Source organism: Carex rostrata, chromosome 32 (genome assembly GCF_964058835.1).
Source record: "Carex rostrata chromosome 32, lpCarRost1.2, whole genome shotgun sequence".
Classification (NCBI taxonomy): Eukaryota; Viridiplantae; Streptophyta; class Magnoliopsida; order Poales; family Cyperaceae; genus Carex; species Carex rostrata.
In genome coordinates, this window is record NC_135949.1 from 1,438,621 (window position 1) to 1,450,978 (window position 12,358).

At 31.1% G+C, this 12,358-nt stretch overlaps 1 protein-coding gene and 1 long non-coding RNA gene across 2 annotated transcripts in view; one reads left to right on the forward strand and one right to left on the reverse strand.

Moving 5' to 3' along the window:
- The first annotated feature begins 8,358 nt into the window (after nt 1–8,358).
- Nucleotides 8,359–10,115, forward strand: LOC144548157 (putative disease resistance protein At1g59780). The gene is made up of 2 exons (XM_078296863.1): nt 8,359–8,581; nt 8,855–10,115. The coding sequence occupies exons 1-2, from the start codon at nt 8,373–8,375 to the stop codon at nt 10,005–10,007; spliced, it is 1,362 nt and encodes a 453-aa protein (XP_078152989.1). The 5' UTR covers nt 8,359–8,372; the 3' UTR covers nt 10,008–10,115.
- A 440-nt stretch (nt 10,116–10,555) lies between these two features.
- The window catches only part of LOC144548187 (uncharacterized), a 35,799-nt gene continuing 33,996 nt past the window's right edge, over nt 10,556–12,358 (reverse strand). Inside the window, exon 3 of the long non-coding RNA XR_013509280.1 lies at nt 10,556–10,890. This is a non-coding gene — a long non-coding RNA (uncharacterized LOC144548187). The remainder of the gene's footprint in view (nt 10,891–12,358) is intronic.

Consider the following 12,358-nt stretch of genomic DNA (forward strand, 5'->3'; position numbering starts at 1 on the left):
TCATATTTCCAACTCAGCAAACCTTGTCTAGCAATTCAGAACAAAAAAGTGGCAAAAGGCAGAATGCAAACTTATGACAAGTTTACTTCTCCAAAATAAGCACAAGTATCTAAAAACGAGTATATAACACCCAAACAAAAAAAATGAAATGAGTTGAGAGCAAAAGCCCATTAAGAGCAATCCCATAAACTGAGTAACATTAATATTATTTCCCATTATTAGCAATATTGCCGACAAAAATACATTATAGGTAGTTATATTTATGAGTACATAAATACAAGTTTCCAAATTCGTTAGCCATACTAAATTATCAATTTCCTCACCGTACAATATTTGTTCTTCTCATTAATACATATGTAATTGAACAAAAGGCGTTCATTGTCTGAGATGTCAAAAGAAATATTAAAATAATATAATACTTTTCGGGATCTTATGAAGAAATTAGCATTCGACTTAGCAGGCTGTTTTTCATTGTACATATCTTTAGTATTTGAGAAAAAAAAAATTTAATTACAGCATGATTCTGTTAAAGAAACTGTTAAATATAATTTAATTCTAATATATATTTATATATATTTCAGTGAAATCTAAAAAACAAATATATAAATTATACTGTCATTGCAGTATTCGTATGGAAGAAAGTTTTCAAATGGACCGGAAATTAGTTTGAGCCGTTCTTTTGAAAGGGGAACTGGATGATTTGAACTGAAATTGGGGCTGGACCTTTGGTCCAAAATTTGTTAATATCTACTTTTCTAAACTTTAGAAACCGGCACCAATATCTGGTAGAACAAATCATAAATTGTTTCTACTTCTTTGGTCAGAATATGGCGTCTGCACAAAAGATTATTGTTCTTTAAATGATATACGAGCAAAAATATATTTATTGGAAAAAGTTTAAATAATATGAGCAAAAATCTAATTATCTATTCATGTTTTAAATTAATTCAGCCTTAGTTAATTTCATGCAATATCTAAAGCTCAAGTATTTTCTCCAAACATCATTAACATCTTGTAAGTTTTAGAAACTGTCTCATAATTTTTGAAAGGCGCATGTGATAGATGTAAATGGTTTCTTAGTAAAAGAGAAAGTTGTAACAAGCCTATGTCTAAAAGTGCTAGGAGTAACATGCAAAGGTCAAGTACGTAAAATTACTACCAATAAAGGACAAGAGAATAATTGCTTTCTACAGTTAAATATATATCCTCAATTTCTCATGTTGGTCTTTCTTTATTCCTAATCTTAGTGACTATCCAAAGTATATATCTTACTTTGGACACACTCTTTGAATATCAGTAGTTTTAGTTTAATCAAAAAATTAGTGTACCAGATACATTAGCTGTTTCAAATGATGTAGATAAGCTTATTTATAAATGGCAAATTATTAGGTATTATTGTGAAAACATTGTTAATCAACATTTTCTGTTTAAGAGAGATGATCTATGCTTATATATAATTTGCACTCTACTTATTTTGGGGACGTGAACTACTTGATCCTCCTTAAATTTAAATAGCAACCAATCATGACTATGTTCCATCATATATATAATTTTTTTTTTTTTTTGAGAAAGATGTTCTCTTATATTTTTACATATATATAGTCTTGTTTTTAAATGGACACATTGCAACCAATCATGACCATGCAATTTAATTAGCAATCAATCATGATTCATGACAATTGATCTTATAAGCAGCAAGCTAGTTGTGCTTCAGGAAAAGATAAAGGTCATAGCGTAATAATACAAAACAAAGTTAAGATCTATCAAATTCTTTGAGATTTCAGACAGAGAAAAAGAAAAAGATCAAGTTACCTGTCCTGACTGTAGCCCCATAAGTAATCTCTTGAGTCCTCAGAACTCGCAATGAAAAAAGAGAAACGAGGGATCAAAGAAATGTATGATGACGTGTGAGGATCAAATACAAAAATTTTTATTTAGAAATTTAAAAATTAAACCTTTCGAAAAAAAAACAAAAAAAAAGTTTTTTTCTTTAAAAAATAGAATAAATCGCATCAATGCTGCCACATCAAACTGTGTAATTTCTGCATCAAAATAATTAAAATTTGTCATAATTATTGACATAATTAATTAGTAGATGTTATAGATTATAATTGCTTTTGGATCTAGAGTTTTCTTATTTATACTATGAATAATGTACATATTATTTTTGTTAAAATTATATATATTGTTACACATATTGAAATTTTCATTAATAACTTATACTAATTAACCGGGCTCAATTAAGAATTGTTTAAGGCCACAAGATTTAGAAATTCCAATCTGGATCCGTCTAATTAATTGTTATATAATTATATGTCTTGCTCCTCTTATATGTGTAACAATTTCAATTTGGCTCAAATGCAGAGGATCAAGATGTTAGTTATTTCTTTTCGTTATATCGTTTTATTTATATATTATAGGATGCATAATTGTTGTTTTGTATGGACTGGATCTATGTCTGTATTTGCTTTATTCATGAAGATAATGACAAAATTGCTACCATGTTTGTATTTACTTCAAAGCCAGCAAATCTGTCACCATCCATGTTTTGCAAAGGACTAGCAAAATTGGTACCAACAAAGATGAGAGAATAAGTGTTTTCTCATGTGTTGGTCTTTCTTTCTTTATTCCTCAATTCCTCATGTGTTGGTGTTTCTTTATTCCTAAACTTAAACCTCATCCAAAGTATCTCATCACTTTGCTGAAAAACTGTGTCAATGTACCCCTATATATATACTTCCTCCCCATTCCCTTAATTTGTTACCCTCTTCTTCCTTTCTCTTCTCCTGCTGAGTGCATCAGAACAAACCTCCTGTCTACAAAGAGCAACAGTACCGGGTAAGCAGCTCCTGTCACCTCTCTCTATGTTGTTTTCAAACTATATTCTTAAATCAGATGTACATGCTCAATTTATTGTGACCTAGGCTTGTTAAGTCAGGAAATTTAACCTGTCTTGCACAAGCCATGTATAAGAGAGTTATAGGACACCATATTAGTCTCATACCCTTTAATTAGGCTCCTGTCCCTTGAAAATAATGACTTCTTGAAAATCCAATGCCTGTTGAGTTAAACGTTTCTTCCATTACCCATGTATAGTTACGTTAGGCAGCTGCCCATTGATATCTACAAAATCCATTGTCTTCTCAACTTCACCTTTCTTACACAGCCTATCTATAAAGATGATGTAAGTCATCATGTTAGGCTCAATCATAATTTTAGGCTTTTTGGTTTTTCTGATTTTGCTAAAAAATTTGGAATCTAATGCCGAATTTCCTCTCCTTTGCTAGTCTAGTACGAAAGTCGCCACTAGTAAACCTCTGATTTTCAGTTGTGTACTTGAGCCTCTCCCTGTCTTTATCTGCACAAAGGTATATTACAATTTTTTTAATAACTACTTGACTGATAATACATATGTTATACAGTTGTTGTTTATTAATTCAATTGATCTCCATAATAGGAATACCTAGGATAAGATTTCTTCTGACATATCTGCATTTTGTGCCTTTCTCTTTCTACACGTGTCGAGGTATCCTCTAATCTTTTTTTATTTCACAAAATTATATTATGAAATCTAATGTGCAAACTCAATTTATATTCACAAATATAAGGTAGGTGTTCAATTTATTATATGTAGATATGTATATAAAATATTTTATATAATTACATTTCTTTTGTTAATTATGATATATAGTATTAATTTTTCAATAGTTTTATAGTTAGACACCAGCACCTCAAATTTTCTTGTGAATTTACTTGAAGCTGATATATTACAAAAATAGAGTTATATTGTATGATATCAACCTTGTTTTATTTTTGTTGAATATCTGCTTTGTATTTCCTTTACTTTATTGTATAGTACGCACTATGATTTCTTTTTACACTTTATGACAATTATCACCGCCCAACAAAGCAGAGTATTGACACACAATGAAATTTTGAATTCAAAAGAAAAAGAAAACAAGACAGAAAAAAATGAAGGAATATTGACACACAATGAAATTTTGTGTTCACAGGAATTTCTTGGAATAAGTTATTCGGACAATTTGTTTGTAAAAATGACAATAAGTTTTTATAAACACGAAAAAAGTAATGGAGTTACTTTGAGAAGCTGTCTCGTAATTTTTGAAGAAAACTAGTTAGGAGTAATTTTTTAAAAACTTTGTAAAAAAGTAATGGAGTTACTTTGAGAAGTTGTCTCACAATGAAGAAGCTGTCTCATAATATTTTATATCTAGTTAGTTAGGAGTAATTTTGCAAAAGAAAAAATGTATTATATGTAACGATGGCATATCAGCTAAAAAAAACAATAGAAACGGAAGTATAAATGGCTTGGTAAAGCAATTTTACTAAGAATATTAGGAGCACATAAGGCTGAAGCGTTAGTATATATCATCATGTGGGGAACATACAAAAAGCTAAGTCTTGGTCTTTATTTTTTTACTAAACTTTGATACTATTCAAAGTATCTCATTTTGATGAAGAGCTCACTCTTTAAACTTGATCTTTGAATCTCCATAACGTTGACGCAACCCATCTATAAAAGTTCCTTAGGTTATAATGTTAAGTTCAATCAAGATTTTAGGGTTTAGGGTATAACTGATTTTGCTAAAAATTTGGAATCTAATATCAAATTTCCTCTCGTTTGCTTGTTTAGTAAGAAAGTCGCCAACTATAAACCTCTGATTTTAAGAATGTGCTTGAGCCTCTCCTGCATGTATTTATCTACATAGAGGTATATATATTACTGTTTTCTTAATAACTACTTGAATAATAATATGTATGCTATCCTTTACTTTAATAACTACCTGCGTGTATTTACAAATTCAATTGTTTTTAACAATAGAAAAAAAGATTTATGCGCACATATCTGCATTCTGTGTCTTACTCTTTCTACACGTGTCGAGGTATCTCTCTCCTCTTTTTTTTTTATTTCACAAAATTATATTCTAGTCTTAGGGTGTATTGGTGTGTGGATAACCAATCATGCATTATTATACCATGTGTTGCGTCCAAAAAATAATATGGAAGATTGAATTTGAGTAAAGTATATATACTACGTAGAACAAGTTGTTCCAACGGTTCGTTTGTAAAAATGATAATTTTTGGAAAAACAATAAAATATTGTTCTTTAGTTTATAATTATATTATCTTTTAATTGACATATTTGATATGTGACATTATATTTTATACTTGAATTTTTTTTTATTTAGGTGTCTAGTTTATTCAAAATATATTAAAACTTATTAATAATAAGAATTCGGAGCAATATGTAAAAGATCTAAGTACGTACACAACTAACTCAATTATATATATAAAAATGTATTAAAAAAGAACTTAGATGAAATTATTTTGATAAGCCTTTATCATAAATGTAATAGATGTAATTGGTTTCTTAGTAGGGGAAAAATTAAGTTGTAACGAGTTAGATTGTCTTAGTGCTAGACAGTAACTTCTGAAGTCCTAACTAAATTATACAAATTATAATTTATTAAGAAATAATAATATAGATCTAGTCTATCTTAATTTGCCTACTGGATTCTTAACCGCAAGCCTAATATATATTTAATTTGGATATTTAAGAATCTTTTCTTTTTGTATGGTTTTTCCTATTCACAACAGAAAACAAATAAATAGTATTTTGTAAAATAATATATGTACATATATATTTTGTAACCATAATTTAAAAAGGAAACGTATTGATAAGCACCGATAGAAACAAGAGCTGAACTCCAATTAAGAAGAGCTTTTCCATTAATTGTAATTGTTTAGCTTGAAAGAAATATACATCAAAACATCAATCGAAATAGACAAGAAAATATGAAAGCAATATTAATTGATGACCATTCTTTAAAGAATATGCATTTCCTACTAAGAAGTTACAATTAATGACAAGAGAATAATTGTTTTCTAGCTATTACCTATATATATATCCTATATCGAAATAAACTCATATCCATAATTAGGCTCATGGCCCTTCAAAATCATTACTTTCTAAAAATGTATTGTCTTATAAACTTCACCTTTCTTGCAGAGCCCATCTATAAGGTTTTGTAGGTCATGATGTTAGGCTCAATTCTGATTTTAGGGTTGATGGATTTTCTGATTTTGCTAAAAAAATTGAATTTAATGTCAAATTTGCTCTCCTTTGCCAGTTTCGTACGAAGGTCCTGATTTTCAGGTGGTTACTTGAGTCTCTACTTGCCTGTCTTTATCTGCACAGAGGTATATTACTATTTTTTATTTGATAATTACTTGACAAATAATATATATGTTATCTAGTTGTTGTTTATTAATTCAATTCCCTTTAACAATTTAAATCCAGGATAAAAAATTTGCTCACATATCTGCATTTTGTTCCTTTCTATAGTTGTCGAGGTATTCCTCTCATCTTTTTTTAGTTCACAAAACTATATTCTGAAATCTAATGTGAATGATCAATTTATATCGCATAACTGGTTTAGATACTTAATTTATTATATGGATATGTATATGTGTGTATACTGTATACATGTTTTTTTGTTAATCTTGATATATGTAGTATTAATTTTTCCATAGCTTTGTAGTTAGACATTAATTAGCACCGTGAATTTTTCTCCTTAATTTTTCCATGGTTTATTTTTGCTGATCATCTGCATTGTACGTATTTTCCTATACTTTATTATATACAATACACTATGTTTTCTTTTCTACACTTCATCTCAATTATCACCGTCGAAGCAAAGCGTGGCATTCATGTAGTTTATTCCTAAGCTTAGACGCCACCGAAAATATCTCATGATCCACTCTTTGCAGTCGTCTCAAGAGACGTTTGTTTATCCTCTTTGAATAACTGCTTTCAATGAAGTACATGAGCTTATTTATGAATGACAATTATTGAGTATTAATCTGAAAAATTGTCAATCGACCTTTTTGGTTGTTTAATCACTTGAATGGCTCCACAACTAGAAAATATCTATTATGCAGTCAAAATGCTATACTGAAACTAATTTTGGAGTACAAATTGATATAAACTTTTAAAATTGCTCTGATAATAATTTACATGATTTAGATATTATTTGGAGCACAAATGTTAGTTTTGATGATGCCGTAATTTTAAATGTGTCCATAATTATACGAAAAATCTTATAGCCATTAAATTGTTTCACTAGCTTTTGTTTGAATAATAAAAATTGATAAATTCTTCCGAAAATTTCTCTAATAATTATTTTTTGTAAGTATTATATAATCTCTGTATTTAAATTGATACATTTAATGAGAAAGTAGTATGCATTAAATACAGTTTTGTTTCTCAAGTTCAAGTATCATTTTATGAATCGTTTGAATTAAGGAGTCTAATTGTAAAATCCCTAATTAAAGTATGGTAATAAAGGTAATAATTTTAAATTGTCCTTAACCTTAGTAATTAGTAAGGAACAGTAATTAGTGCGGTGTATTTATAGTACTTTTTATTTAATGTTTTATTTTGCATTGCAGATTTGCAATTGCTGGGTGGAGCATGCAGTTGAATTAGATTTGAGGGTGTATTATGCACGATCAAACAGCTGTTTTAATTAACCAAACAAGGATAGCAAGAGAGAGGGAGGAAATTATTTTTGGTTGATTTTGAGAAAGTAGAAACAGAGATGGATGCCGTACTTTGCATGTCTGGTATGCTATCAGACACAGGAAAACTATTTGATTTGCCATCCAACAATCTATGGGGACTTCGGGAATACATGAAGAGCCCATATTTCAAGGAACTCACTGTGGATGAACAGCAGGGTATAATTATGATTGTGCGAGAAACAACCCCAAAAGTTGGAAAGTTAATAGGTGAGTTTGTTGGACAAGCTAGAAAGGAGTCCTCTAGCTCACAGAATGATTTGGCGAAAGAATATAGGGAGAAAATCGAAAATTTAATCAAAGATTTAATGGACAAAATCAGGTACCTGATGAGTTACTCAAAGTTTTTTGAAAACAGAGAAGAAATTTTAGAAACGATTGAAAACGGGCTCAACAAGTGGGATACAATAATACAGAATAATAAAGTAAAAAACATTGAAAACATGCTTCTTGAGGAAGCGGATATTTCAAACGGCATAACACTGAATATGGACGAGACGGAAGCACTCTTCTGGAAGAAAGCTTTTCCAGATCTTTTTAGCATGCAGAATGATCATAAAAGGCACACGTTCTATTACAAGTTAGAAATGGAACTGGGAAATATCACGACTTATATTCGTGGGGCATGTCAAAAACAACCTTTGGCTCTTCTCCTTATAGGGGGGCTCCTTTCGCTCAAACCAATGGCCAACAACATTTGGAACATGGTGAAAAATGATCTGGGCGAGATCAAAGGACCTGATGAGATGAAGGTGATTACAACCGATCATATGGGGCAAATTTTTACCTACTGCTATAATGATTTACCTTACTATCTTCAGCCGTGTTTTCTTTATTTTGCATGTTACCCTATTGGTTTCGAGATTCCAGCAACTTCTCTAACTCAGATGTGGATTGCTGAAGAATTTGTAGAAGAAGAGGATAAACAGACGTCCCTAGAGTCAACTGCAAATAAGTACCTCGACGAACTTGTTCAAAGGTATTCTTAATATTTCAAGAAATTAAAATTCAGTCTTATAATTAAAATTAGTAATAGGATGGTTGCTATTTCAAACATTAGGTTGCGGTTTCCTAAAAAGAGGTCATCAATAAAAATTAAATTTGTCTGTTTTATTACAATAAGAGTAGATAATTATCTTTGGTCTACTTGATAATAAAAGCATTATTTTTTTTATTTTTTTTGTAAATTGAGAAATTTTGTTCTTTTATGAAAATCTATTTGATGTTTAATTATTTTCCTTGTTGCGTGCAGGTCGTTGGTTTTTGTTTCCAAGAGATCAATCGTTGGCACAATAAAAAGTTGTCGATTACCTCGTTCTATTCATGAATTTGCCATCCAACAATCATCCATGGAAGGGTTTTCGGTTGTCAATCCAAATCAGAGAGAAATTGAATCCCGGTTCCGTTTAGCAATCTATCAAGACAATGAGAACCAATACACGGAGGTGAATCATATACGTTCTTTTCTAGCTTTTAATTGTGATAGAATTGTTCTTGGAAGTGCCATGCTCCTCAAAGTGTTGGCACTGAGAAACTCTACAATCCTAGTAACAACATTACCGGATATGATTTACCTACGGTATCTGAGCTTGAGGGGTAGTAACATAACTAAGCTTCCTGAAAATATAGGAGACATGGAAAATCTTCAAACATTAGATGTTAGAGATACAAGCATAGATACCCTACCTGAATCTCTATGGAATATCAAAACACTTCGCCATGTTTATGTTAATCCAAGCCACCAAATTAAAGGCCCACCCGCTGAAACACATATAGACAACCTACATACCCTGAAAACAGTTGCAGCTCATGAGTCGTGGCTAAAAGAGTTTCCCCACTTCCTGATTCATCTTAGAAAATTAGCATTTTCAAATTGGGACAATGTAGATTGGAAATTTATTTCTAACCTATTGAGTCACATGGATAATCTGATCTCGATGGCAATTATGGGTAACATTATACCGTCAGAGGCTCTTGACATAAGGGCATTTTCAAATCTCGAGATGGTGAAATCAGCTAAACTAGAGGGAGAATGGATTTGTAGGAAACTTCTCATAGATAATGTTAAATTTCCACCAAATCTTACAAAGCTCACCCTAACCAAATCTGGTTTGAAGGGAGACCCCATGCCGACGCTAGAGAGGCTACAAGCACTGAAAGTTCTGAGTTTACAAGATGACGCATACATAGGTAACCAAATGGTTTGCTCTGCAAATGGGTTTCCACAGTTGCAATTCTTAAAATTGGAGAAATTGAAGAACTTGGAGAATTGGGAGGTGAAACCGGCCGCTATGTCACAACTTATCACATTGCATGTTGTTCAATGCCAAAAACTCATCAGCAACCATCCTGATCTAGGCAACCATCCTAATCTAAACCATGTTACTGACAAAGTTATAGATTGAAATGCTGCTTTTAGTCTCTTCGTTTTATTCAATTTGACTTTTAAATTTTTTTTTTTTTGGGGGTATGTGAGTCCCTCGTTTTTTATGTTCATGTTTCAATGTGTGTTGTGTTTTTTTATATTCCTCATGTTGATGTTATATTGAGTAAACAAATAGATTTTGTGTTCCCAATTAAATCAAATAATATATTTACTCATTTAAAATTTTCTTTTGATTCTAAAATAGTGTCATGATTTACTGGTTAGCGTAACAAAATTTGCAAAAAATTTAAATACATTTCTATACAAAAAAAAAAAAAAAACAAATTAGACAGATTAAAGGATAATCCTTGAAACTTTCCCAAAGTTTGTTTTTCTTTGAAGCGTTCTGATGGGCATCGGAACATATTGGGAAGCAGTTTGATATTCGTCAAGATTTGTGCGTACTTGATCCACGCAAATCTTGACATGGATCGAACATCTGCAACCCAATCTGAGAAATAGTTGAGGAATAAATAGTTTGGCTACTTTATTCGGCTTTTTTCTTTTCTTTTTTTTGGCACCACTCAATGAGTATTTGAATAAAGGAAAATTTCTGTCTGAATCATGGGATGGAATGCTATGCAATGTTTGCTTCTGCAAGGCCAAATTATAAGCGTCTCAAATTAAGAATACTTGCATAATTATAAAAATACAACACTAATAATCAACAAACTATTTTACACTAAAACAAATCCATAAAAGCTATCAATTATCCATGATTTGTAGAAAAAAAATATATAAACCATAACTAGAACAACATGCTAAAAGGCACAGATGGTTTTACATGCCCTAAGCGGCCCCGCGATCTCGATCTTCTTGACATAACCCCAGTGATTTCTGCGCATTTGCAATCCCCTCCTCATCTGAGAAATGTAAATTGCACAACAGCTGAATTAAAAAAATGCCACACAATACATTTGTTATAAAGTTGGAAGAGATAATTCCTCCCTTTCATGAAGTATACAAATTCAAGTATGTACTCACATGTATCTCTCAACAATGTGAAGTATAATAACAATACCAGTAACATTTAAGCATGCTAAGGAATTCCTCAAATTTAGAGATCGTTGATCTGCAACAATTACCTGACAGCCTGATTACTCAAATTCGTATAATTTTCATAACAATAGCTTAAAATGTGAAGAAGCCCAAAATGTTTATACTAAGAAGCCTAAAATGTGAAGGGTTGATATCCACTAACAATAGCTTAAATTGGCAACTCTTTTTCAATTCAACTCAAAAAGATTTTTATATATTGGAAAAATTTAGAGACATGTTGTTAGCCTTCTAGACTGGTTTGTGCATTAAATCAAATGTTGGCAACTCTTTTTCAATTCAATTTTGATGAATTTGAATGTTATTTGGCATTAAATCAAATGTTGTCAAGTCATTTGACAAATGGTGAAACTTGCATCAAATTTCATCATTTTTCATGTGCATGGTGTGCAAAAAGTATAGATTATATTTCAATTACCGGATTTCAAAATTACAAATCATTGTAGATAATTGCAAGAATTGTCCAATTAATCTGTTGTCAATAAACCAAACCAAATCTGCTGTCAATTCATTTTCAGGTCAGGTCATGTCGGTAAATTTACAAACCAATTGAAACCAATTTAGAATTACAAAGAGATACCGATGCGCAAGAAGAAGTTGATGTGGCGGGAAACATTATATGCCATGACAGGTGGCAGGGGCTTCACCAGCTTATCCACAGTAAAAACCCGTCCCAAAACTGCTTTCCACAAAACATCACCAGTTAGTGTACCAGTAACCAAATAAAAGGCCACAACAAACCATAAATTAAACAAAAAAATCAATAATAAATAAAGAGGGAATTTCATGTATCCCCCTAAAAACCTTGAAATTACGTATTTCCCCCTCTAAAATTCATTATATCATATTTACCCTTCTAAAGTTCAACAACTCACAAATTTACCCAATTTACTGATTTTTCTAATAAAACTCATTTTAAATAAATAAATTACCCATTTTATCCTTTCTCCTTTACTTTTGGGCCATTATTGAATGTTATAATTCGTGCCATTGCCTTCAGTTAGATTAAAATTTTGTCGTCAACTAAAGATACCTCCCTCAATCTCCTTCCTTCTATTGAACGAACCAGACTCTCTGCCTCTCTCTCCCTCCCTCCCTCCCTCCCTCCCATCTGTCCACATTTCTAACTTCCATGTCCTCGTTGGTTTTTTTACTTGGTTTTTCAAGGTCATCCATGTTTTTCATGGTAGTAGAGCAGATATCCATATATCTTCTTAATTTTTCTTTTTACGATCTCAATTGCTGTGATTCTTGCTTCTATTTTCAATTTTTAAA